Raw genomic sequence first — 25,469 nt, forward strand, 5'->3', positions numbered from 1 at the left:
GGTCGTGGCCATTGCCGGCTGACCTACAAGACTAATTACAACTCGGCCAACGGGCGGTAGTTCCTGAAACTCTCCATTCTTCGGCCACTTTTCTTTCGCTCTGCTTCGTCCAGTCGCCACATCAGCAACCCTCTTACAGCGTAAGTACGATTTACAAAGACTCAATAATTGGCTTCAATTAATTTTTGTCAGTTTTTAAAGGCATGATCTAATGAGTTGTCTTAAGATTCTTTTGGCATCTTATGGCAAATTGACGTGAAGCCTTCAGACGTGCAATGACGACTAAAAAAACCACTTGACGTCATTATCAGCTGACAGCGGGAGCTCATCCTCATTACGGGCTAACTTGCCAGCATTGCACCTCCAAGCTCACACTTTGTGACGTCACAAAGGGCTGTGATATTCCTCCCAGACTGGTGGCAACAGCCACTAACCAGATGCTGGCTCCCGCCTGTGGGACTTTTATCCTGTTCCAAACATGCAAATGATCCAACAAAGGCAACAGTTTCAGCAGGAGGCTGCAAACAGCGGGCTAAAAACACAGTTTTCAGCCGATCGTTAAATGTTTTACAATTGATATTTGATGACAGAAGCTGCTAAGCCAAAGTCTTCAGTGAGAAATAAAGATTTGAAAATTGTTATATCAGGGGACCTATAAGAAAAACCTATTAGAGGGGGAGAAAAAAGGAAATTCAAGCCTTCTGGTGCCAAAGTATCACTGGGTAAAAGCAAGTCAAAGATTCCACTACTGCGGTTTCATTCTTTGTCAAAGGTGTGATGGTTGACAAGTGCCATAGATTGAAGCACTTGTCTTGTACAGTAAACGCCCGATGCAGCAGCCGGCTAAAAATAGAATAACATGTAAAACGCGCTTGTGCAAAGGTCATTTATCTGTTACGCAAGGAATTGTTTCGCTGTGGCCTGCAAAACCCTGCAGGCCATCAGCCAGACTGACCAATCGGCACGAGGAGAGTTTGCCCGGCCACTCCCACTTCTACCTTTCTGACCCTGAAAAAAAAAAAAAAAAAAAAACACGTTGCCTCCTCTTCCCAAACATCCTGATTCCCAGTTATTCCTGGATTTGACGCTCCCGGAAGACAACATCCCATCTTAACCCATTGACCTGTGACGGTTCATGTGACCGAGGCCCCTCCCATCCCTCCCCCTCCTCCCCCACCTCACCCTTTCACCCCCCCCTGCAAATCCTGACGCAAGTCCGAGTGGCTGGTCCAACAATGGGACCTGAGCGGCGGCACTCGGAATGACACGACGCAGAGATCAGTCGCTTTTCCAGTCCAGCGCTGACTGGGGGGGTAAAAAAAACAAGCGCTCTTTATGATTTTATAATCTCCTTTCTGTTTAAGCGACATATAAACGGACAGAGTCACATCATCAGACCTTTGTTGTCATGCGACGACGGCCCCAAATCAAATCCAACATCCTTCCTCGGATGTACAATAAAAGCCATGTGGTGTTTAGTACAGTAGTTTAAAGCAGCAGAGTTGCAAATAAATAAATAAATAAATAAATAAATAAAAGAACAACACTGTCGGGATTATCCGTCTTCATTATCTTAATGCATGCAAACCCTTTTTTGGGCTTTTTTTCCCCCACTTTGATCTCCCTCTTTCTCTCCTGACACTCACTTTTGACCCAGAGAGATGGAGAGTGCGGCCGGTGACATCTGTGCCAGGCAAAAATAGCCGGCGCTCACGATTTTGCGAGCAAGCATGGCGCGACGTTAAACTTTGATGTTAAACAACAGGACGGAGTATCGTGAAAAGAAAAAAAAAACTTGCTGGAAGAAAGGGCTGCAGACTTTTTTTTGGTCTTTCCCCTCGCACGTTGTTGTCCACGCTACGCTTCAGTTTTGGGGATGCACAATAATCCCACAACGTCGGCCTTGAGACTGTGTGAGCAGCGTCGTTCAAAGAGGAGGGGTTAAAAAAAACACACACACACACTTTTCCTATAATCCATTAATGCACCCAGCAGCTTAATCTGTGACTGTTGCTAAAGTGCAAAGCTAAATGCTTTTGGCCTGTGTTTTTTTTCCTCCTTCCACTGGATGATCTGGACAGTAAAAATGATACACACTAAAGTGTCAAAGAGAGCCGACACTTAAAAAAAAAAAAAGATAATTCAGATTAACGTTTACAGAATAATGCAGGGGGCCTTTTTTTTTTTTTAATAGAGCGGTGGGTGGAAGGGGGGTTTCCTGACTTGTGAGAGAATTGTGGTTGGAAATATGTGAGGCACCGTGTTCTCGCTCGACATAATTCCTTTACAGAATACCCATTAAAGCCCTTAAGAGAATAATCCCGGGCTACGTGGAACTCATAACAGGTTGGGAATATTCGGGGATTCCGTACAAACTGTCACGCAGGCGTTTTCAGCGAAAGGAAAGTTGGCGTGGGGGGAGAAACAAAGAATGGAGAAACTTCCCTCTAAAAGCGGCGGCGGCGACGCAGGTGTTTGTCGCACGTTGCGACGGAGCACGACAAAGATTAAAATGTATACATTCCAATAAATCTGCCTTAATCTGCCCTAATGCTTATGACAGCTGTCATTTACATGCGCAGCTGGGCGGCGTCGTGCTATACGTGGAAAAACTGGGGGTGGTGGGGGGTGAAAAAAAAAAAAAGAAGGCAAGAAAAAAAAAAATAGCCACTGTTGTTGTGCCGCCGGCTCGAAAAACAAAACCAGGGTATTCGGGCGAGCGGCAAAAGCACGAAAAGCATCCAGGAGCCCAGATTAGTGTCTCCTCCTCCTCCTCCTCCTCCTACTCCTCCTCCTCCTCCTCCCCTTCCTCATCCTCCCAAGGCAAAAAAGCGCCGGCGGCGGCGGCGGTGGCGGTGGCGGCGTGTTTTGTCGACGCGAGCTCAGGCCATCACAGTTTAATCTCATCCGATGTGACAAAGTGAAGCGCACTTTAATTCAGCAAGCAAGCACATGAGATTGTCTTTCCCCTCCCTCATAAAAACACCATAAATCATTCACGAGCCGCAGCTCTCGGCTGTAACGAAGAAGCGGGGCAGGCGGATTCGCGCCCCCCCCCCCCCCACCACCATCCAACCCAACCCAACCCAACCCAACCCAAAGAATGGCGTGCTTCCGCTGCAGCTCCGTCCACTTTTCCAACAAGCCAATTAAGACGATGCAAAAGAAAAAACCTCCACGTGTTTCGTATTAGGACGCAAAACACTTGAAGTAGAGAGAGAGAGAGAGAGAGAGAGAGAGAGCGCGAGAGAGAGAGAGGGAGGCTCCGCCCCGATGGCGCAGGCCGCGCACGAGTCTCCGCACCTAGGCTGCACCTCCTCCCCGCCGCCGCCTTGTTATTAACACGTTTGTTGCTTTTTCAAAAAGTTCCACTTTCTCCCGTGCGCGTTTCACCGGCGCGGCAGCAATTATAACAGCTCATGAAGGGGGGGAAAAAAAGGTAACGTGGACAGAATCGTTTCCTCAAACTTTCCAGACGTAAATAAAAAAGTGGCACGCAGCCACGCCGGCAGGGCCAAAAACGGGACCGAAAGATGCAATTTATTGCTCTTTCCCTTTCTTTTTCTTTTTTTTGTTCTAGCGTCAGCATCCATCGTCGGTTTTCCACGAGACATGATATTGGTCGACAGAGACAACAACATTGTGTCTCGTTAGTGCAAGTGTTTTTGCTTTAAATGTGGTGTGGGGTTGTCCCGCCTTTCACTCATTTAGATAAATCAATGTGCAATGGTTAAGAGACCGAGGCGGTCAGTAGTCGGAACGTTGTTTGGAATGTTCCACAACATGAGAATGTTTTTTTTTTTTTTTGGGGGGGGGGGGGGGGACGTCAATCGACTTGAGGCAAGAACGGCCAGAGCACGGCCATGAGAAAAGAAAAAGACAGACTTCCACCTCCGCCGTGACACGTGGTGCCCTGATACTGAAGAATTTGCAGGTTAGGATTGTGAAGGCCGCAAGTTTGAGTAACGTGGATTATTACAATGTAAGAAAAAAACAAAAAACAAACGTGTTCTTTTGTGCAGATGAGGAGCCCTATAGCAACACGGAAGACTAACTAGCTTATTTTTTAAAGTTTGCCAATACAAATCAAGTATTGTTCGTGGGCACATCGGACGCAACAGAACAACACGGCCGCGATACCACGGCGAACGAGCGGAAGGTTTCGCCTCATCATCCTCGTCATCGGCGACGGCGTCATCATCACATCCAGCCGTGCGGTAAACAATAAGCCATTATGGCTCCCCGCCGGCGAAAACCAAAGCTTGTCCTTGGTTTAACTCTCGCGCTTGTGGGGAGGAATTATAGGCGAGTACGGCGTAGTCAGCAGCCCCGGCGCTCGCCACCGCCACTGCCCCTCCGTCTAGACGTTAGAGCACGTCCATATGGAGATGGTTAAAAAGCTCATTAGCCGGCCTACTTGAAATACAGTTGCAGTGACGCTTGTCCATAAAAACACAAAGTGGAGTGGGTTTCTGTAGCTGGTATTAACCAGGTTGAAGCATCAAGGCCCCAGGATTGACGACAATTTGGCGCGGGCCTCCAAATTCACCAAAAAGGATGGATGAAGCTGCGTGCTTTCCAAGAGAGGAATAAGGAAAGAAATGATTTCTTGGAAAAGACGTGGGCGCTTTTGTTTTTTTGTTTTCTTCTTCTTTTTCTAGTTGGAGGTAGTCTGATCCGTCCGAGTGAGGAAGAGTGGAAAAATGTCTAGGAAGGTAAATGGGATGGCCCGATGGAAGAAAAATGGCCCGGGCCTTGTAACAAACATCTGAAGGGACCAAGAGGACGACTCCCAGCCAGAGACAGACAGACTTTAAGGCGGAGAGGGCAAAGTCAAAATTCATGCAGCATCCATCCCCGATGTTCCACTACTTTATTTTCAGCGCCGCGCGTTGAACCCATTGAACCGCCACGCGGAAACCCTCCCTCCTCCTCGCACACGATGTCCCTCGCATAAAGTGTAGGCTTTCACATCGTAAAGTGTCGCCCATAAAAATCATTATTTATGATTTATCTGACCCCTTCTGATCATTAGAGATCGGCAGATTAAAGCACATTATGCCCTTTCAACACCTACTGTACGGCCTGGCACGCACGCAGATGTGTGCGTGTGTGTGTGTGTGTGTGTCCGTATGCGCGCACGTGCGTACATGTGTGTGTGTGTGTGTGTGTGTGTGTGTGTGTGAGTGAGTGACTTGACTTAAGCCGTATGTAAAACTTTACGACAGGATTAGCATAAAAGCAAAGGCGCGTCTGAAGCCTCGTTCCTATAACTGCGGTCATCGTCAAACACATTTGAACTTTTGGGGCAGTTTTAAGACTTTGCAAATCAACAGTTTGAGAGTACCAGAAAAAAATAAATTACCCTTGTTGTGAAAACATGACCTTGAGAGGCGATCAAACCTAAAAGGCAAAAGAGGTCTTTTGAAAAGTTTGTGTGTGGCTCCAAAAAAACAAAAAAAACAAAAATGAGACTAAATGAAACTTTGTGTTCCGCACAAAGACTTGAAGAAGGAACAAAGGACAAAAGAAGAGGCGACTCCGGATGAGGACGCGCACTCATTTACTCAATGTCTGCATGCGTACTGCTGCACAGGAGCTGCCGGGGGGCGACTAATCAATTTTGGCAGGGGAGACCACAGACCAGCAGCAGCGACACAGTTCGGCACTAAGGAGCAAAAAACCCCAAACATCGCAGATTAAAGATGCAGCACAAAGCACAAACCGAGCTAACGTGCTCCTGCAGAAGTTTTGCCTCGGCACACAATTTGTCAGTCCCCGTCCGAGAGTGTGGAGGTCGAGTCTCCCACAAAGAACACGGTGGCATTTTTTTTTTTTTTTTCACAGCGACAAAACGACAAGAGCAACACAAAGGAGATCTTGCGAACGAGCCGACATCCAAAACCAATCAGGAGGTTCGCCGTCCCCAATCGTTAGCGTTTGGGAAATACACGAGGATTCCTCTGGAAATACAGACTGACTTAATGACTCTGAATAAGTTAGCACAAGTCCCAGTACTTTAAAGCAATGTTTGGGTCAAAAACCCGCATGACTTCCTGTGCCAAAAGATTTTGTGCTTGGACGCAGTAAAGTAGCCGCGATGGCGGCGTCATCCGTCAGAGCTTTTATTACCGAGAGGCCTGTTCAATGTATGTTTACACGGCCGTAAGCTTACGGACCCGCTGTTTACATGTGTGATTGCATGCACGATTGTTTAAAGGCACAGTGAAAAATGGCCACAGAGGTCCTTCGAAGCTTTACATACGTTTCCGCGGTCGCTTTTATCGTTACGAAACCAAAAAAAAAAAAAGGAAATCGAGAAAAGAAGGGGTGCGTTCACTCTAAAAACAAAAAAAAAAGGTCCCAAAGAGAAAATGTCCCCGAGTGACTGAAAGGAGCGACGGTCTTAGGTGCCAATAACCTAAAAAAGAGAAAAATGGCAGGAATGTCGGGAATGCGGTCGGTAAACAAGCCTGGCGGAACGCGGCGGACTTTAGCGAGGAACATACCTCCTTCCGTTTGGATGCGTCATAAATAATCAAAGCGGTTTTGTGTCGTGTCGGAAAACAACGTGGTGGTTTTTCTGTAGACACGCGGGGTTGCGTAAGATGTAATGTATATTTTAGTCTGGGCTGGCTGGGAACGGAAACATAATGCGTTTAAAGTGACGGGCGGGCGGGGGGTGGAGGGTGGCGGGGGGGGGCTCGAAGTCAGTAAGCAGGAAAAAACACATGCTGCAGCATAAGTGAAAAATGCTTAATGCACTGCGATGAGTAAACAATGGACACGTGCTGATTCGCAGTCAACAATGCGACGCCGCACCTTAATGTGTCTGGGGCCAAACAATGCGAAAGCCGATTATGCAAATTGGGGTTATCGAGGGCGACGCAACGCAACAATGGCAGCGAGTTGATTGAGCCGGGCTGCGTGCGTGTACGCTACTCATCCCCTCGGGTTTCTGCCTTTTCTCTCTTCCTTCCCCCAGCGTGATGACCTTCCCCAAGCCAACCCCCCGCCCCACCCCCCCGCGCTACCGTGTCTGTTCCAAGGGCCTCATTATAGGCGCTGCTGTCAATCAGGGAGGTCGAGGGTCAGAGCCGAGGATCAGCGTGATCGATACGCCCCCCCCCTCAAGCCCCCCGGCCTAATCAATCAACTTGTCTTCTTCCCGCATCCAACCAATGAGACGGCGCTCCCTTTGAAAACAGAAAGGAAGCGAGAGGGACGCCGGAAAGAATCAGGAAGCGAAGGAAAGAGGGAAGAGAGGGAGAACGTAAACAAGTCCGCCTCACCGTGCAGAGTTTCCTTCTCCGTTTTTCTTTTTCTCCTGACATTGTCAAGGACTAAGACGTTGATGAGCGGTTTGCGTCATCGTGATGCACCTGTAATGCCCTTGGGTCCCTCTGTGTTTGTTCCACATCTGAGACACCTTGTGGGAGATTTGGATCTGTCGCCGCATAGTGATCAGACACACACACATGCACACACCTTCTTTGTCTTCCCGAGACTCAACCATCATGATACAAAAAGGTTGCTGTGTGCGTCAATCTATACATTTATGCAGGTATATCTATCTATATATCTATTTATATATACATATATATATATATATATATATATTTATATAGATCTCAATATATATATATACGGATAGATAGATAGATAGATGGATAGATAGATGGATAGATAGATATTTATAGATATAGATATGTCTATATACACACACACATCTGTTTCTATATGATTTCTGTGTGTTTGCTCTTCGTGTTTTTCAGCTCTCGCAGTGGAACCAAAGTCCAGAAATTAGCTTCAACAATTACACAGTCCGACGTCCATTTCATTTACAAAGCGCCTCATTTCATATTTCCAAATTGGCCGACGGAGGCGGCGCCTCCTTTGCTTCCTTTTCCCGCACTCACACAGTCAAGGAAATTGAAACGATCCATTAGCTTTGATTATCAAACAGCTTTAATAAATGGGTCATTTTTCAGTATCCTCTCAAATGAAAATTGCCCAGTGTGTATTTTCAATTGAGTGTCTGCTCCGGTGCCAAGGAATTATTTTCCCCGAGGAATCGTTCCAGCCGCCAAGTCGTTACAAATCATGGAAATGAGATGATGGAATACAGAAAAAGAAAGGCACTCGATGCTAAATCATTAAAAACGTACTTTCTTTACCTCGGCTCCGGAGCGACGCCTCGCGTGACATTATCCGGCTGACTTGGCCTTTTTTTTTTTCTCTACGGTGAGACCTAATACCTTTAAATCTACTGGGCGATATCCTAACAATGCGGCTGCGACACGCCGCCGTGAAGCAGTCTGTAATACAATTTAAATGATCACACAGGGCAGCGGGCTCACTTTATAACACATAAACTGCCGGCCAGAGGAAGTCGCTCTCAAACTGCTTCCAAGAAAAAACAAAAAAATATAAATAAAAAAAAAAAGAGCTGCTGCTACAACCACTGTCCAACTGTTGACCTGCTCCTTTTTCTTACATTTTGCGTTTGCCTGATTAGTGGTTTACTATCGAGAAATGCATTTAGAAATCACCAGATAAAACAATGTGAACTGCTCTTAAATATGACCAGTGAGAAGTGAATATTGAAACCGAGAGCGCAAAAGCAGGTCGTTCGGTAACAGTCTGCAGAGACAAAACAGCGAGCTGAGCTCAGCAGCAAACACTAAAAGCTGACAACTGAACACATACAGTCCATTTCATGTTTCACAAGACAAGCCTATTTGTAGGGTAGCAGCTGCGCCGAAGCCAGTAATAAAACCAGAGATTCACAAAAAGACAAACTTGTCGTAGTCGTCGCCATTAATAATTAAGGTCACTCCAGGACGCCAAGGAGAGGAAACTGGAAATGGGAGGACAAACATCTCAAATTCTAGATACACATTCACTCATTGTTACAACTACATGGTTGTTTTAAATAAATCGGGTTGTTGGCTGGGAGTGTTGTGTGTTAGACAGAGGGGCCGGAGGGCGGGGGGGGGGTGTCCGTGAAGATGTGGAAGAAGCCGAGATGAGAGGCCCCCGCATGAGGCGGGGGGTAGGTGGGGGATTTAAAGGCTGCCAAGACGAAGGCAGCGATGACTTTCAACCTGCGACATTTTATTGCTACGATTTCCCAACAGCCAGCGGGTTTTTTTCTCTGCATGTCCAGTGTCACCTGTCAAGCAGACGGGGTCGCCTCGGGGCAAATTAATCGTAGAAATCGTACAGAGGAAGAAGGGAAGGAGGCAAGGGAGAGAAGAAAAAAAAAACTTAACAAAAGGCAGAGTCGTGTCGGGAACGCAACGTGCTGAAATGCCACTGCCAATAACAATTGTTCGAAAAGACCGGCGTCAGCAATCCGCAGCATGGCAGCTTAACAAAAGGCCAATTAGGTCTTGGCACGGAACAAAAATAAGGAGGGTGTGTGTGTGTGTGGGGGGGGGGGGGGGCGCTTTCATTAAACTGCAAAATATTCGGGCCCCATTGTGTGTTTCTAATATTCACTGGAGATACTTCTTCAGCTGTCTGAGGCTAGCGTGGCCGAGCTGGATTTGTCAAATCCATCAATCGATCAATCAATCACTCGCGTCTACAATCAAAGGGAAAAAAAATATTATATTACCAAATTCAAGCGGCACAGCGGCGAAGGTCTATTTATAGCCGCCGAGGAAAATTAACCTTGACCTCCTTTCCTCGCCGTGACCACGTTCCTCTCTCTCTCTCTCTCTCTCTCTCTCTCTCTCTCTCTCTCTCTCTCTCTCTCTGGCGTCACATTTTCACACTTCCGCGTCTTCTCACAACTCTGACTTCCATATGAAATATTCACACGCTGCTCTGGCTACTGTACCAGTCGGCAAAAATTCCTCACTGCGAGGCCGGGTGGGCTGCAGGGAGTCTGCTAGCTGGCTGGATGACAGCGCTGGGCGTATCGATCAAAATATTGAGTATTGGTATCGGATTGATACTTCCTCACAGCTTCTATCCAAGTCTATCAGTTGTGAATTACCCACAACCTGACTTTTTGTTTTAACAAATGTCTGCACAGAATGGAAGGTAGTCATTGTTGCTTTTTTTGTTATTTGGCACTTGTGACTTTTTGTCTTAGACAATTGTACGTAATTATAAGGTAATAGTTTTGTACTTTTATACTGTTAAAGTGTTTTGCATTGTAGTTAGTTAATTTAAAAAAAAAAAACTCCTTATTTGCCAAAAATCTTCCTGTCCTGTGTTTATTGATCGCAATCTACTAAAAGGCAAAATCACAAAATTATTCGATGATCATGAGGTTTCAAGGAAAAAGTATTGGTATAAGTACCAGTGATACTAGCCCCTGTATTGACTTGGTACTGGATCGATACCAAAATCCCCCAGTATGGCTCAATCCTACTGGCTGAGCACTGGGGGGGATGTGGGGAGTTGCAAAAGAAGCACCTGGTTGGCTCGTCATGAGGTGGTTGTCGTGACTTACGTCACAGGTGGGGTAGGGGGGCGGGGCGGGGAGGGAAGCGGCGGTTCGTCCACCCAGCGGCGCGCGAGATGCCGTCATCGCCATCCTGTGGGAAGAGGACGGCGAAGAAAAAAAAGGCTTCAATCTGAGTCGGCGTACCGTGTGTGCGTGCATGTGCACATACGCGCAGGTGTGCAGAGAGGGAGGGCGGAGGGAGTAGGGGGAGTAGGGGGAGGAGGCAGGGTGCCTGTGAGGTCAGGGGCTAGCTGGAGTGTTAGCCGGAACGACACCTGACAGCGGCTGGGTGGATGCGCCCTGGCAGTTCTGTACATTCACGTCACTGCAGATAAAAGTCAGCACCTGCTGAGCAGGAAAAACTACCGAGCCACCGGCGCCACCGGGCCGCTCCATACGGGGCGACGGCAGAGGAAGATGAGAACACTTCCTTCCGCCTGTCTGTCCTTCCCTGCGCTGGGCGAGCGGACAGCTCGGCGACAGCTGTGAGGGTTTGGAGTCGAAGGGGTGAAGGTGGCAACCTTGTCAGAGGCGGCGGCGGTGTGGCACTTGCCTATTTGGGCCGGGAAAATGAAACCTCGGACGGAGTCCGCGTTTGGGGTTGTGTAACTTGCCAAGGGCAAATGGGAGGGAGGCGAGCGGCTACTTCCTCTGTCTCGGCAAATGCAGCCGGACAGCTACACGTGTCCGACGGGGAGGGTCGAAGTGAAAACAACGGCGGCGAGCGGATGAATCTTTCTTTAATGGGCCGGCGTGGAGGAGCAAACAAACACGAGCGGTGACAGGAAAAAGAAAGAAGGAAAGAAAAGCTGGAGCCGAGCGGGCGCTTGAGCGTGAAGGTAGGCTGAGGTGAGATTTCCGCTTTGCAAAGTTCATTTCTTCCCCATCTCCAGCGTCCACCTTGTGAAAAGCTCACAGAAGGCATTTTTCAGAGGGGAGGCAAAACTTGGAACATGATTGGACGAGCTGAACTCAACCGCGTTCAAGATACCCAATTACATCTACAGCTACACAGTCAACTTCCTGTATTATTTCGCCTTCTGAAGCGTCTAAGGGCGGCAAACAGCAGTTGCCCCTAGATTTTCTTCTTGACTCAAAAGGAAGCGGGTTGGTGAAGGACTCCAAGCACTTCATGCTGAGGGCTGACGAGACGAATGGGTGCAAAGGGTGGCAGGTACTGTTGTGTATAGGAGCTGGGTCGTGCAACGGCTAGCCAACGCGTGACAACGAACCGGATGTTGGCAGGTTATGCACTTGCTGGCAAGTCAAAATGAATAAATAAATAAAAGCTTCTGATATTCTGATGATTATGGAAGTAAGACTGCATTACACAACAGATTTTTACCTCATTAACCATGTTTTAATGTTTGTGTAGAACTGCTTTACTACCACAGCATCACTACTACGTACAGTAACCTATATATTTCCTGGGAGTGACTCACCTCCAATCGAGGCCAATCTGCAACTCATAAAAAGCCAGATACTGCCATCTTGTGGTCGCCGCTAATATTCAGCCGCCGCTGCTGCTGCTGCATATTTCACACCTTGATGAAAGATGGCAAAAGACCAATTTTATCGTTTAAAAGAATAATGACGTCCGGTAAGAAATAACTCACCCCCGCACTGGAAAGGCAGCGTTGGCACGCAACCGCTGCACTTTCCTGAAAGAAAGAGCTGATCTGCAAGTTTTTCCCCTCAAACCAGAACGAAACGGAAGCAATTGGCGGGTTGTTTTCCACACTTTTTTTTTTTTTTTTGCTTTTTCTAAATGACTGTTAAAAGGGGGGATGGAGGGGCGGCACGCAAACACTTAGAGCTCTAAGTAAAAACAAACTTTAGTCACTTTCGTAATGGCTTGTGGAAAACCAACACCTTCTGCGCTGGTGGGTGTGCGTGCGTGCGTGCGTGGTGGGGCGAACCTTGGACGCATGTGCTACAAATTAGCTCCGGCAGGCAGACAGACAGGCAGGCAGGCAGACAGACAGATATGTATGCTGCTCGGAGCCGCAGTCGAGGAGAAGGAGAAGGAGAAGGAGACAGGACCGCGGCTCTTTCTGCATGGCTGCAGCCCGCAGCACCTCCGGGAGGCTGCTGACCAAGCCCGGGTGCCACACAGCCAGAAGGACGACAGCGGGCTGCGGATGACAAGCGCGTTGTCCTCGGCTCGCTCCCCTGGGGAACCCTCGCACGCACCTCTCTGTCCGCCGCAGCCCCGTGATGTGTGCAAGCAACAGCAGCAGCAGCAGCAGCAGCAGCAGCCCTCGCACCGGGCCTCCCTACCTCGGCGTGTGTCCGAGAGGCCTCACTTCTCCTTTTTGGAAACCTTCGGCTGCATTTCCTCCCCGTGATAGGCCTCCCCGCTCGTTTACACAGCGTGCAAACCAGACACGTTTTTGCGCAGAGGGGTTATATGAAGTCTTTCCTGTAAAAGTGGTTTAAAGAGACGACGAAAAAAAAAGGGGGGGGGGGCATCATCATTCCAACACGCAAGGGCATTAAACACTGCTAATTACCCATATGTGTGCACGTCTTTTGAGTGGAAGCAGGAGTACCTGGCTGGATGGGGATCACCGACGCACGTCCATGGAGGGAGAACTTGAAAACCTTGCTGTTGTTGTTGTTGTCGTTGTTGTTGTTGTTGTTGTTGTTGTTGTTGTTGTTGTTGTTGTTGTTGTTGCCTTGCGTGGAACCCCTGCTGTCCACTTCCCTCGTCAGTCACTTTTGCGTTTGTTCACATCTCAGACCAGTAGGTGGCAGCCATTTGTTTGTTTTGTGTTGGCTACAGTGAAACGGGCCTCCACGCCTGTTGCTTTTGTTTGGGTGCTTTGGGGAGTAGAGGCAGGGGGTGGAGGGACCCCAATAACATCCTTGGTCGTCTTGGCAGCATTCCCACAGCAGCCGTGTATGTTTATGTTTAGAGGTGAGCTGAAGGGAGCCTCCGTCTGTGTCTGGCTGGCTGCCCGCGAGCCGTGCCGTGCCTGCCCCGACACGCATGAACCCTTTGAGGCAGGCCTGGCTGGGCTCGGTGCCCGAGCACACAGCGGTTGTGTTCGCACTAAATCAAACGAACCGGGCCTCGGGGTCAAGCAAGCAGACCTGAGGCCCGTCAGGGGGCGAAAACGCCCCCCCCCCCCCTTTGACAGCGCTGTTCTAGCGTTTGCTCGGCGGTTACGGTGAACCGGAAGTGCCCAACCAAGCGAGGCGAAAACGAGGACGTGAGAGACGCTGTTGGAAGTCCGTCACGTTTAAACCGAAGCGAAGGTGATAAATTGACGAGAAAGAAAGGAGGTAAAGCGTTTGTTTCGTAAGATAGGCTGAGATTAGAACGTAATTTCAATCAGTTTGCCACAGTGAGTGAACTTAAAGGTGTGGTGGAGCTGAGCTAGCTAGTACTTTCTACTTATTTGCCTACTGGCGACTTTCAAACCAGATTGGTGTACATTGCCAAGTCTCTTTTGGCAGTTGAACATAAGTAAATACATAAAATATATTAAAATCTGGTTTCTTCTTATTTTTTCTTTTTTTTAATTCAAAAACATTTTTTCATTTAAAAAAAGACGTCACCTTCTTTAACGTGAATTAAAAATACCTTTTGTCCCAGTTAAGTTAATTTTGAACATCTACCTCCAAAGTGTTAGAATGTGATAAAACAGGATAGTAAGTTTCTCCAAAGCTATTTTTGTACAACAACTTTCAAGCTTCCTGGCAGAGTTTTATGTAAAGAAAACTAGTTTCGCAGGTAATTTTTCAACTTTATATTTTGATTAAACAATATTTTCAGCAAAGTATTCCAGACATTGATCATTGCTTTTAACCTTAATCAAATAGGTTAAGCATTCGAATTTGAACGTATCATGTAGTGTTTTAAAACTTTTTTATATGTCACCCTGGCACATGCATAGAGCCTCTCAATCTACAAATCCAGTTTCCTCTCCTTTACCAGGGTGGTTAATGTGAAAACACACACATAAGTCCACAAACGGTTCCTGCACATACACCAGATTTGGAGTTTATTCACACATCACATACTACAGTGGGTATTGTATTCAAGAAACATTGAACAGCGCTGCCACATGACACAGGAAAATAAAAAGAAAAAAACAGAAGAAAACCAAAAAGAAGAAAAAAAAAAAGGACACAAACCTTTTCTTTGCCATTATATAAAAATAGTGTTGCTACAAAAGTATAAATTAGGCCTACTAATAAGATAACTCAGATCTAAAGCTACACAGGAATCTGCTGCCAAAGTGCGATTAAAAAAGAATTTAATACTTTTTTTTTGCATTTTAGCAGAGTATAAAAAAGGAAGTAATGCCTGTAAAATAGGATAAAAGCAACACTAGTTTCTTAACCTGAATTGATAATACGGATTATGATTCATAGTTGAAAGCACGACAGATCTCAGTGTTTTTAGCGATTTTTAGACCATACTTTACAATTATCATCTCAATAAGTTAAAATCCTGAAACAAAATAAAACTTACAGCTGTTCTCAATGTGCTAGTAACAGTATCTAAGTTGCGTTTTCTATTATATCAAAAACCTTTTTTTGTTATCTTTTTTTTTAAATGCTACTGTAGAAAATAGAGGTATGTTATTGGTGTTCCCTACTGTATCTCTGAAATGGAGGGGCTCCATCTTGTGACGTAAAAACAGCAGTTCTCCTGTATGTACATCCTCTGAGCGGGGATGGCGCCGACCCACCAGCGCACCCCCACTCAGGGTGGCTACTCTCACCTCCAAAAGGTTCAGATTCCCTCCACGCCTCTTTTCTGACCCTTCAAAGGGCGTCTGAGGATTAACGTCTACTCGCAAGCCAGTGTTTTGTCAACAGATGCAAGTGAATTGTGTCGCCTCTAACTTTAATATATCAGTACTCTTATTAAAAGCATGCATATCTTAGATATAGTTCTCATTTAAATCAACGGGAAAAAAAAGACTGCTATTTCTGAGTAAAATTGAGCCGACGTCATCGTGTCGACGATGGCATTTTGTCCCAGAGTGGATTTCTATTTCTATTAAAACATGTATTTAAAAACTTTAATAAAAATCCCTTCATCAGGCTGATCCGGGGGTAAATTGCAGCTAAAACTGCTGTAACAGTATATTTTATTCTATCTTGATCAAAGCTAAATATTGTGTGATCACATATTTTTCTTTTGTAAATTACAACATTACCTTCCTTGGTTAGTGAGGTAAAATATTGGATTGTTACTGAGAAAAAAAAATTAAAATAAACTTACATATTTCTTTATCTTTTTTTGAAACAAAGTATAAATATATGTCATGAGTTTGAAAAACAGCAGATTATGTGATGGCTTCAGAAATGCACATTAGCACAATGAGGGGGGGGGGGGGGTCCTTTCAAACCTTAAAAATGCAAAACAAGATAAACCAACCAAAATCAGCGTTGCCCCACTGAAATCAATCCCTCTGTTGATTTATTTCACAATCAGTTGTTTGGTCCATGAAATTGTCCAAAGCACTTTCCTTTTTTTTCCTGACCAACAGTCAAAAACCCCCCAGAGGCTCTTCGATTTCAATCATAAATAACAAAACCAAATGAACCAAGAACACTACATGATTAAAAAAAAATAAAAACATAATTAAAATAATTTGACAAAGTTTGTTTTCATTCACTGATTGGTTAGTCCAGGCAGCTCTACAACAAATCAACCCTGCCAAAAAAATAATCTGAGGAAAAACCCAACAACGTGTTTACAGATGTGTTACATCCCATAAAATATTGTTATAAACTGCGAAGGAACAGTTTCCTTTTTTTTAACAGTAGTGATGAAATACTCTTATTTCTTACGGAAAAAAAACACTACATCAAAGCTGTTACTGGAGGTAAGTAGTAGTTGAGAGAACAGTTTGCGATACATATCATTTTCACCTGACTGAAATTTGGGCATTTTGGATCTTTTGTTTGTGCATGTCACATGCACCCGTAAATGTCCGTGTGCAGCGTGGCAAACGTGTATTTCCTGTGTTCTGACCAAAACAAAAAACATGCAAAGTCCTGCCTATCCACGTCCCTATTGGTCCTCTGTGTGCACGTATGTGGATCAAACAAAAAAGAAGAGAAAAAAAAAGTGAATACTCAAAACTCTTTTAACATTAACAAGCTTCAGAGAGAACAATTATGTTTGACACAAGCTTGAAATGAAAGTGTTTAGAAGAGACGGGAGCAACAAACTTAAGATGTTTGTTGCTCCCATCAGACATGATGATGACTGTTTTAACGCACGGGTGAAGCAGCTCTTCAGGTAGAAAAAAAACAATGGAAAATGAAAGGAAGAAAACGATTAAAGAAACAGAAGATCACGGTTAAATTTGGCCAAGCTTGTGGCGACACTCCCTATTCATTCATGCAGGGCACCACACTGCCCACAACAGCTTCAAAAAGGAAACTGACCTGCTGCAATGAAAGTGGAATGATGCTCGGACCAACAGCTAGTGTTGATAAATGTTCTCCTGCATGGGTGTTTCAGTGACGACCCCTGATATGGTTTCTGTTGTGTTGCTGAGGTTCTTGAGTTATATTGTTTGTGGAGATTTGCTCTTGTTAAAATTCTACCTGAAATGTTTTCGAACCACAAGAAAACCTGGTATATTTTTAAAAAAAAAAAAAAAAGAGAGAGAGAGAAAAATCATACATGTTCTTTCAGGCTTACTCTTTTTTTTTTTTTTTTTTTTTTAAGTATTTCGGGAAAAGTCCATTATTATGACGCAAAATTCCTTTCACAAATGTAACAGAACTATAACATGAGTATCTATCCTGTGGATGAACTTCCCAGAAAACGTGTGCTAAAATCACTGTGCCCTTTGTGATGTCACAAAAGGGCACTGATACCTCTCCCAGCTCAGTGAAAAAAGGAGGCGTTTGTTTTGCCCTCTGTGGCCACCTTGTGGCCGCCTTGTTTCTTGTCCCGTTCCAAACGTGGAAGGTCCAACAAAGCATCCGTTTTATAGCAGGAGGCTGTAAACAGAGGGCTAAACACACAGTTTCCTGGAGAGCTTTGATAATTATGGGAGTCTGCAAAAAAAAAGTCCAGAAATTGATAGAACGTGGTAACTTCAAATGCCACAGTTCACCATGATTTTAAAAACCGTCTATTGCTGCCCTCTAGAGGGCAATGTTTCCAACTATCAGCCATGAATCCCTTCAAGGAAAAAATCATTTAAGGAATAAAAAGAAAAATAAAGTGTTAAGCAGAAGGCCATTTTACAGCAATAAAATAAAGGCATGTTGTCTGATCTGACTGTTGGTTTCATGGTGGTCACATGACAGAGACTTAAGGCCCGAAATGAACAGAGCTGACAGAACCAGTACTCGACAGGTTAGTACCAAAAGCAACAAACTAAGTTTTACAGTATAGCTTCCATTCATCTCAGTCATTTTTAGGAGGTATCAACTTGGGTAAGTGCTTCCTGGGATCCGTAAAAAAATAAATAACTCGATATACTCAGTATGCGTGTGTTGACTTCAGTGAATGTACTGGCAGAGTTTCCTCCGGTCCTGACAAATGTGAACCCCTCCCCAGCGGTTCCGCTCTGTCGTTTGTTGCAAGTGGCACTAACTGTGCGTACTCGGGGGTGGAACGCATCGCAAAAAGTCGCCGGCGCTGAGGTCGTGGCTGGGTCGTTTTTTTTTTCTCGGCGCAGTGAGTCGAGAGAAAAGTGGCGGTGCCTGCGAGGGCTGTTCTATTTCCTGAGAAGGTTCTGTTGATTTTTGCAGAACAGAGAGTCGTCAGAGAGCCGTTCGATTCAACCTGTGTGGAGTGTTTTTTAAAAAAAACTAACAAAAAAAACAAACAGTCATTTTAGCGGTTGGAGACTAAGTCCTGTGATAAAGCTTATTGCCTCAACGATGGAAGACAATGTTTCTACCAGAATGACAAAAGGTGGAAAGAGAAATAAAACATCATGTGTTTATTATTCAGAACGAGTAGAACCGGATCACTTAGTGAGAAAAGCAGAGACAGCAGGTCAGGGAACTGACACTATTCAGCCAAGACAGACATTTATGTCTATTCAGGAGGCAAGACTTGTGCTTGTTAGTAATACTATTAAAAATAATAATGATAATAATAATAATACTAATGAAGATGATGCTGTCCACCTCTGCTAAGCTAAAGTCAGAACAACAGACAGGGGACACGCTGTCAACTTCTGAACAATCCACAGTATTTTCCTTCCACTTTGAGTGTTTTGAGAGAACAAGCTGAAATAAACTCGCACCAAATAAATGAAGGCAACAACTGGCTGGACGAAAACAGAAAACGCACACAGAAAAATACCCACGTCACACCGAAATTTCAGGAGTCGTTGAAACAAGTGAAGTTTTGAATGCTGCGATACGACGAGGCTGAGTGAAATCGGTGTTTCAAGCCGGCTGCGAGGACGTGCGTCCGAAAAGACAAAAAAAAAAAAGACTCATTAGACAAACAAACCAACGAAAAGCTTTTGGTCGAGGGTAACGCGGAGATACTGGCCCGTTTTGTGCAAATCTACCCGTTTGACTCTAGCAGCAGAGGACTGAATGACTTCTCCATATGAATCCGAAACAAAAGGAAAAACGAAAAGGGAAGCATCGTACGGTTATTAATGTTTCATCAGCTCCTTTTCAGCCTCCTGAATGGGGAAAATGCACGCAGAGTGGCGCATGTAATTAATCCGCAGCTGCATTTTCTCTTTCTCTCTCTTTATTTTTTGCAGGCAACCGAAGCTGCTGTTAGCTGAGCTTCAACGGTTCAGTGTGCAGGTAAAATCAGAACTGATCCCGGTTCGGTTGTCTATCAGAGGTGCTGTGACAGACGGCAACTTCGGGGAAACGAACGCGTGGTTAAAGCTACAAAGCAAACGGATCCGAGCGAACGTGACGCATTAGAACGACAGCCTTCCGAACGACTGGAATTCAATTAAAGCTATCTTTTGGAATTCCTCCGTAAACTTGCGCGTGTGGGTGTGTCTTCTGAGGTCTGTGGCGAGAAGTTTCAAGCAGTGAAAGCTGACTTTACCTGAAAACGTTGCCGCCGCCCGTTGAGGAGAACAGCCTTTTTTTTTTTTTTTTTTCACTTTTTGGACTTATTTGTCAAAAACTGGCTGTGAAAAAAAAAAAAACAGACACCGCAAAAAAAAAACCACCCTGCCCTGTTTTTGTGCATCCCAAACCGAGGCCGGCGTTCCAATTTGGAAAAAACCTTTTGAGAGTTACCGTTCCACCCCTGCCTTTCGTTTTTGTTCTTCCTTTCCTCCCCTCAGAACTTTCGCAACAGTCCTGTGTAAGATATACGATAAGGTGTGTCGTTGTCGTGGGTGTCGTGTTGTAACATGTACAAAGAGTGAGTTTCCTGTAAATATCGGTCTCGACGAGAATATAAAGTTCATACACACGTTTTTTTTTTAGTTTACAGTTGGTCTAAAACCTACAGTATATAAATAATAGTCTGGAGTCATTGGTTTCGGTGGGTGAGGGGGGCTTGGGCGGCTCTAGCCCTGGTTGGCCCGCAGGAAAATGAGCTTGTTCATCTCCTCGGCGGTCACCTGCTGCCTCCTCTTCATAGCCAGGCTCTGCTCGCACACAGTCAGGCACTCGCTGCGGATGCCCACGGCCGGCACGGCCAGCAGCCAGAGCGCCAGGCGGGCCAGCCGGGGGAACTTGTCGGCCACTGCCGAGCTCCAGTACTGGAAGAGGTCGGGGCTGCCCTGCAGCAGGGGCTCGGCCAGGTACTGGAAGATCTCCTGCCGCACTTGGCCCTGGCCCTCGTCGCCGCCGCCGCCACCGCCGGCGGAGGACACCTTGCAGGAGGACGAGGATGAGGAGGCTCCTCCCCTGGAGCCGCAGCCGTTGTTCCCGCCCGCCTCCACGCGGCTCATCTTCGGGAGGGGAGGCCCGTCGGCGTCGCGCTCGTCTCCGGCCGAGCCGCCGCCGCCGCCCGACATGCCTCCGTCTCGGCTCTCCGCCGCCATCTCGCACGCGCGGGAGACGATGTCTTCGTGCTGGTAGGCCGGCACTGAGCGCAGCTTGAGCTGCGGGTCCAGGATCATGGCCACCTGATGGGCTCGTTCCACCTGGAGACAGCAGGCAGCTCTCTTTCATTCTGTGGTTTCTCTTATTGTTGGGCGTAAAACATGTTTTGTTTGTTTGTTTGTTTTTTGGCTCCTCTTTTACTGTGGAGACTGCTTGTTTAATCACTTAAAATGAATGAATTATTTAGGGTGGTAAAGACCCTGCTAAGACATTTACAATAACAATGGCTGAGATAAAGAATCACAGATGTGTCACAAAGACAAGCAATGTAGGGGAAAATTTAAAGGCTAAACATTTCACAACTCTGAACTGTTTACTATTACAAAATATGTTTTTCTGGGTTTCTCTGTCACTAGGAGGACTGAGAAGTCAGCCTGAGGTGCCTGTCAGAGCCACATGTTCAATCTATTAGATTGATTCCAACTCAAAACAGCAGTAATGGGATTTTATTTATGGTGGTAAAGCACCTGCTATGATACAGTATTAACCATTTTTTCACCCTATATTCACACTGATGGTGGTAAACTGTATGTGCATCTATTGTTATAATAACTACAAATGAGGCCGGGTGATGCAGGTGCTCGGTTACCTTGAAGTTTTCCTTCAGAGCTTCCAGGAAGTAGTGGCACAGTTTGCTGGCGGTGCCGGTTCCGGCCTCCCCCGCCTTCGAGGTGAAAAACTTCTCCAGGCGCAGGTAGACGGGCAGCACCTGCTGCAGGGTGGGCCTCCTCTGGCTGCTCAGCTCCAGAGCGGCCAGGCGTAGGGGAGCCAGCAGGCAGGCCAGCGTCCCCAGCAGGTGCTTGTTGAGGCCCTGGAGGAGGGGCGCTGTGGCTTTGCTGCGGCCGTAGGCCTCGCAGATCTGCTCAAAGTGGGCGTGCACCTGCAGCAGGGCCTCGGCCGTGCGGTCCCAGCAGGGAGGGGTGGGGCAGTGGGCGGAGCTCCCCTGGCCGCCCTCCTCGGCCGCGGCCCCCGAGGCGTTGCTGTTCTGGTCCTCGCGGAGGCCCAGCGAGGAGGTGGAGGCGATGTCCCTGCAGGTGGAGAGCAGCTCGGACAGCTCGTGCAGCCCGCGGGCCTGCAGGCTGCGCTTGCCGAGGACGGCCTGGACGACGGCGCCCAGCGAGCACCCGGCGCACCGCAGGCATATCCGGCTGCGGCCGCCGCCGCCGATGGGCGAGCCCGAGAAGCCCGCGGCCCAAACCCGGGGCTCGGACATGTAGACGGTGCGGATGTCCGACATGACGAACTCGGACAGCACGTTTTGAACCCAGTGGTGCACCTGCTCCGGCCCCTCCCGGAGCTCCGCCTCCCGCACGCCCAGCACGTAGCGCTTGAGCCTGGCGCCCTCCACCTGGTAGGCGGTGAGGACGTAGCAGGCGTCCGGGCCCGACGTCTGGGAGTGGCAGGTGACGGCGATGCCCAGCGAGGCGTTGGAGCCCAGGGCGCACGTGACCTTGACCTTGACCTGGTTGTACATGCGGGGCAGCTGGCGCAGCGCCAAGGCGCTCATGTTGCCGAAGGCGTCGCGGGTGGAGTAGGCACCGTGGCGGGCGCCCGTGTCCACCAGGGTCTGCGCCAGCTTGAGGAAGTCCTTGCTGGTGAGCACGTTCAGCATGCTCAGGTCGGAGCACATCACCCGCAGGAGGCGCTCTGCCACCTGCTGTCGCTCCTTCTCAGGTAATCCGTTACTCTCTGCCGGCGGGCGGGGGCGGCAGATGGACGGGAAGGAGGAGAAGAACAGAGCAAAACAAAACAATTAGCGCCCGCGCGTGTGCTTGTTCCCCGCTTTTGACAGATTAGTCGGAGGAACACGGCGTCTCCGCGGAGGGGACGCGGAATCACAGACGCGTGACAAAGACGAGCGATGTAGGTTTACTTTGGGGAATATTTAAAGGATAAACAAACTTTACTTCTTTTTGTTTAGTCAGATTCAACGCTTTCTTGTTCCTGCCATCGTCGAGCGTGAAAACGGCTGCACTTACGGCTGACGGTGTGATTTCTGGGAGTGATGGGCTGAGGCTGGATTTGCAGTTTAACCGACGAGTGGGCTTGTGGTTGGGACTGGGACTGGGACTGGGTCTGGGTCTGGGTCTGGGTCTGGGCCTGGGCTTGGGCCTGGGCCTGGGTCTGAGGCTGAGAACTTCTCCACAGCTGCTCCTGAGATCCAGAGGCTGAGGTGGCTTTAGGAGAATCCCCTTTGGTGTGGTTCTCGTTGTCGGCTGAGGGAAAAAACAGACAAACAGAGAGGGAACGTTAGACAGATGGGAAATATTGCGCGTCTTGTAATTAAAACAAAGTGCATGTTAATATGACTGACTGAGACTAAGTGGAGGAATGTGTAAAGACTTGAAACAGAACATAAAATTAAAATTAATAAAGCAACTCGACAGCCAAAAAAAAAAAGTCTTTGCCCCCCCAACATAGTATTTCATAGCAAAAGCATGCAGCATTCAACAAAAGTGGTGAATATCAACAGAAAACATAAATAATCTCCCCACATCAGCCACAAGTCATTCCTGCAGTGAAAGCCAGAAATCATATCATACTTCTAACATGAACGCAGTCTGTTTTCATAGCCTGCGTTGCAATTCAACTTGTGCAATTTTAGCTACAAGGACACGCAGCTTGATTCATAACAGCAGAGGCTGAACGAGTGACACTCGGGTGATTAATCCAATAAAATACAAAAAGTGGGGCTAATCTTCTGGAACATGATTGCATAACTGCACAGTGAGTTAATATCAGTTTTCCTTGTGTTCGGCTGGAGATCAGTTTCTGGAATTCTGTTATTTAGTTTACATCAAAAGAGACTTCAATGGGCAACACTGGGCACATCTGCACACTGCAGTATTTTGGGAAAAAAAACAGAGGTCGAGTTTGTTGTTGCACGACGGCAAAACGTGAGCGGCAGCAGCGCAGTGTGCAAACAACCCGATGGCACATCACAGCTACAGGAACAACAACAACAGCAAAAAAAAAGAAAAGAAAAAAGCCACCGCGCTAACACAAGCCCCGTTTACCCATTCTTCTTGTGTGCAAGGATTTGACGCCAAACTGAAACAAGTCAGAAGCTCTCGCTATGGTCATACAGCCCGCCACATGCACGGCAGCCACCGAGGGCGTGTCGGCGCGCTCGCGTCGGGGTTTCCGCTGTCAAGCGCGACATGTGTTTGTGGTCGTGGACTCACCAGCGTGGGACTGCATGTGCTCCAGCAGGTTGTTGTAGAACTGGAACTGGATGCCACAGGCACCACAAGTGTAGGGTTCTAAAAAATCACAAGGCCCACAGGAGCGTTGACTCTTTTGTCATAGGGAGAAAATGAATACATCTGTCCATCTACGAGCCTCTATTATGCAGGACCACGGCTGGCTCAGCGCTTTCTCTGACGCTTTTTTTTTTTTGTAACTGTTTTGCAGCACAAAAATTGCAACAAAAAAAAACGGAACATGTCTGGAGAGGGAGAGCGAGAGAGCGTAATGCATTTTGTAGCTGATGGCTGCAGAAATGCAACGGTTTTTTTGGCAGCCTGGCTGTGAAATCACGCCGGCTTTTTTAAAAAATCTGATCCGAGGCTGCCGCAAGTTGTTCCATCTCGTTATCACTTCCCTCCTTTCTGTCTCTTTCTACGCTACGCTACAATAGCGGGGGTGCAGGAGTGTGTGTGTGTGTGTGTGTGTGTGTGTGTGTGTGTGTGTGTGTGTGTGTGTTGGGAGAGGAGGGGGTAAACACACAAAATGTTGCTCACTTTTAGTGTTTTCTAATACCTCGTCCACCATAGGAAGGTTCTGCTGCAGCATGACACATGAGACTAAGGCTATGCAATATGTATGAACACAGTGCATTACAAAAGATAAAATGATAAGCCTGAAGGCCTCAACTTTGTGGGTCACAATGGATTTTTTTTTCTTCTTTTTTTAGAGAGAAAAAGCTCCAAACAAAGCTAATTTAACGGAAAAAAAGGGAAAAAATGAAGAAAGAAAAAATTCAAAGCACACAAGAAAAAAAGGTAAAATGCGGAGGCGGCATGCATATGTGCTGTAATGTGCAGGAAGGTAGGGCTGGGCTTACTCTGGGATGCAGAAAAGGAGGTGGCCACCAGGGGGCTCGCAGTTCCTGTGGACAAGAGGAAAGAGTGATAACTAATAACACACACACACACACACACACAGACACACACGAGAAAAGCAACCACATATAACAGACATTCATAGAATCTGAAAACAACCACTAAACAGACAGTTTTTTCCAGACACATTCTGATTAATTCCATAAGCACACAGTCTGTCAAAACAGATTCAGCCGACTATATATAAATATAAAAAAAAGGAACAAGCAAAATTCCTCATGTTGCCTGCCATGGGGGACAGTGTGAGAGACGCCGACTGTAGGACCTTCCCTCCTATATTGTTTTGGGTCGTCGCAGGAATGTTTACAGTTTGGACTGCAGGGCGATGCAGAGGCCTCAGACCTCTTTGTTTATGCAAAAACCTCGAGACGGCGGGGAGAAGGCCTCACATAGGGAAACTGAGGCACAAAAACTTGCAGCGGTTCGGGGAACAGTCTGATCTCTGCACAGCAACAACTTGGAGCAAATCTCAAGCCTGTATTTGTGTTTTCAGGTGCGTCTCTGCCCCGCCACTGACGTGCATTTCCTTTCCGTCGGTTGCTCCACTTTTCAGACGGTCTGAAAATTCTGGAAATCAGTCTTTTGTGATGTCACAAAGGGCACCAACACCTCTCCCCGGTTAGTGACAACGCTTCCAACCAGGTGTTGGCTCTGCCCTCTGTGTGTGAAAAGGCCAACAGAGCATCAATTTTAGCAGGAGGTTGTTAACAGCGGGCTAAATAGACTGTTGGGTGCCTTGGCTGCTCTAATGGGATGAAAAATAAATAAGACACGAAAATGGATATTGCACCGGACCTTTAATCTCAGAGCTCAGTTAAAAGCTCAATTATAATATATATTAAAAAGCA

General features: G+C 47.0%; 1 protein-coding gene across 12 annotated transcripts in view; it reads right to left on the reverse strand.

Moving 5' to 3' along the window:
- Positions 1–14,445: 14,445 nt before the first annotated feature.
- The window catches only part of znf618 (zinc finger protein 618), a 31,974-nt gene continuing 20,950 nt past the window's right edge, over positions 14,446–25,469 (reverse strand). For 9 of the 12 annotated variants that reach the window (XM_076043613.1, XM_076043619.1, XM_076043616.1 and 6 more), the window contains 5 exons: positions 24,564–24,608; positions 23,683–23,760; positions 22,477–22,713; positions 21,087–22,186; positions 14,446–20,538 (listed from right to left, as the gene is read on the reverse strand). In XM_076043613.1, coding sequence (XP_075899728.1) covers positions 19,957–20,538; positions 21,087–22,186; positions 22,477–22,713; positions 23,683–23,760; positions 24,564–24,608 — 2,042 coding nt within the window. In that variant the 3' untranslated portion in view covers positions 14,446–19,956. The remainder of the gene's footprint in view (positions 20,539–21,086; positions 22,187–22,476; positions 22,714–23,682; positions 23,761–24,563; positions 24,609–25,469) is intronic. The other 3 variants (XM_076043618.1, XM_076043615.1, XM_076043623.1) reach the window with 2 other exon arrangements.

The sequence above is a fragment of the Nelusetta ayraudi genome, unplaced genomic scaffold (genome assembly GCF_046127955.1).
Source record: "Nelusetta ayraudi isolate G7.1 ecotype Tasmania unplaced genomic scaffold, CSIRO-AGI_Nayr_v1 ptg000076l, whole genome shotgun sequence".
NCBI classification, from domain to species: Eukaryota; Metazoa; Chordata; class Actinopteri; order Tetraodontiformes; family Monacanthidae; genus Nelusetta; species Nelusetta ayraudi.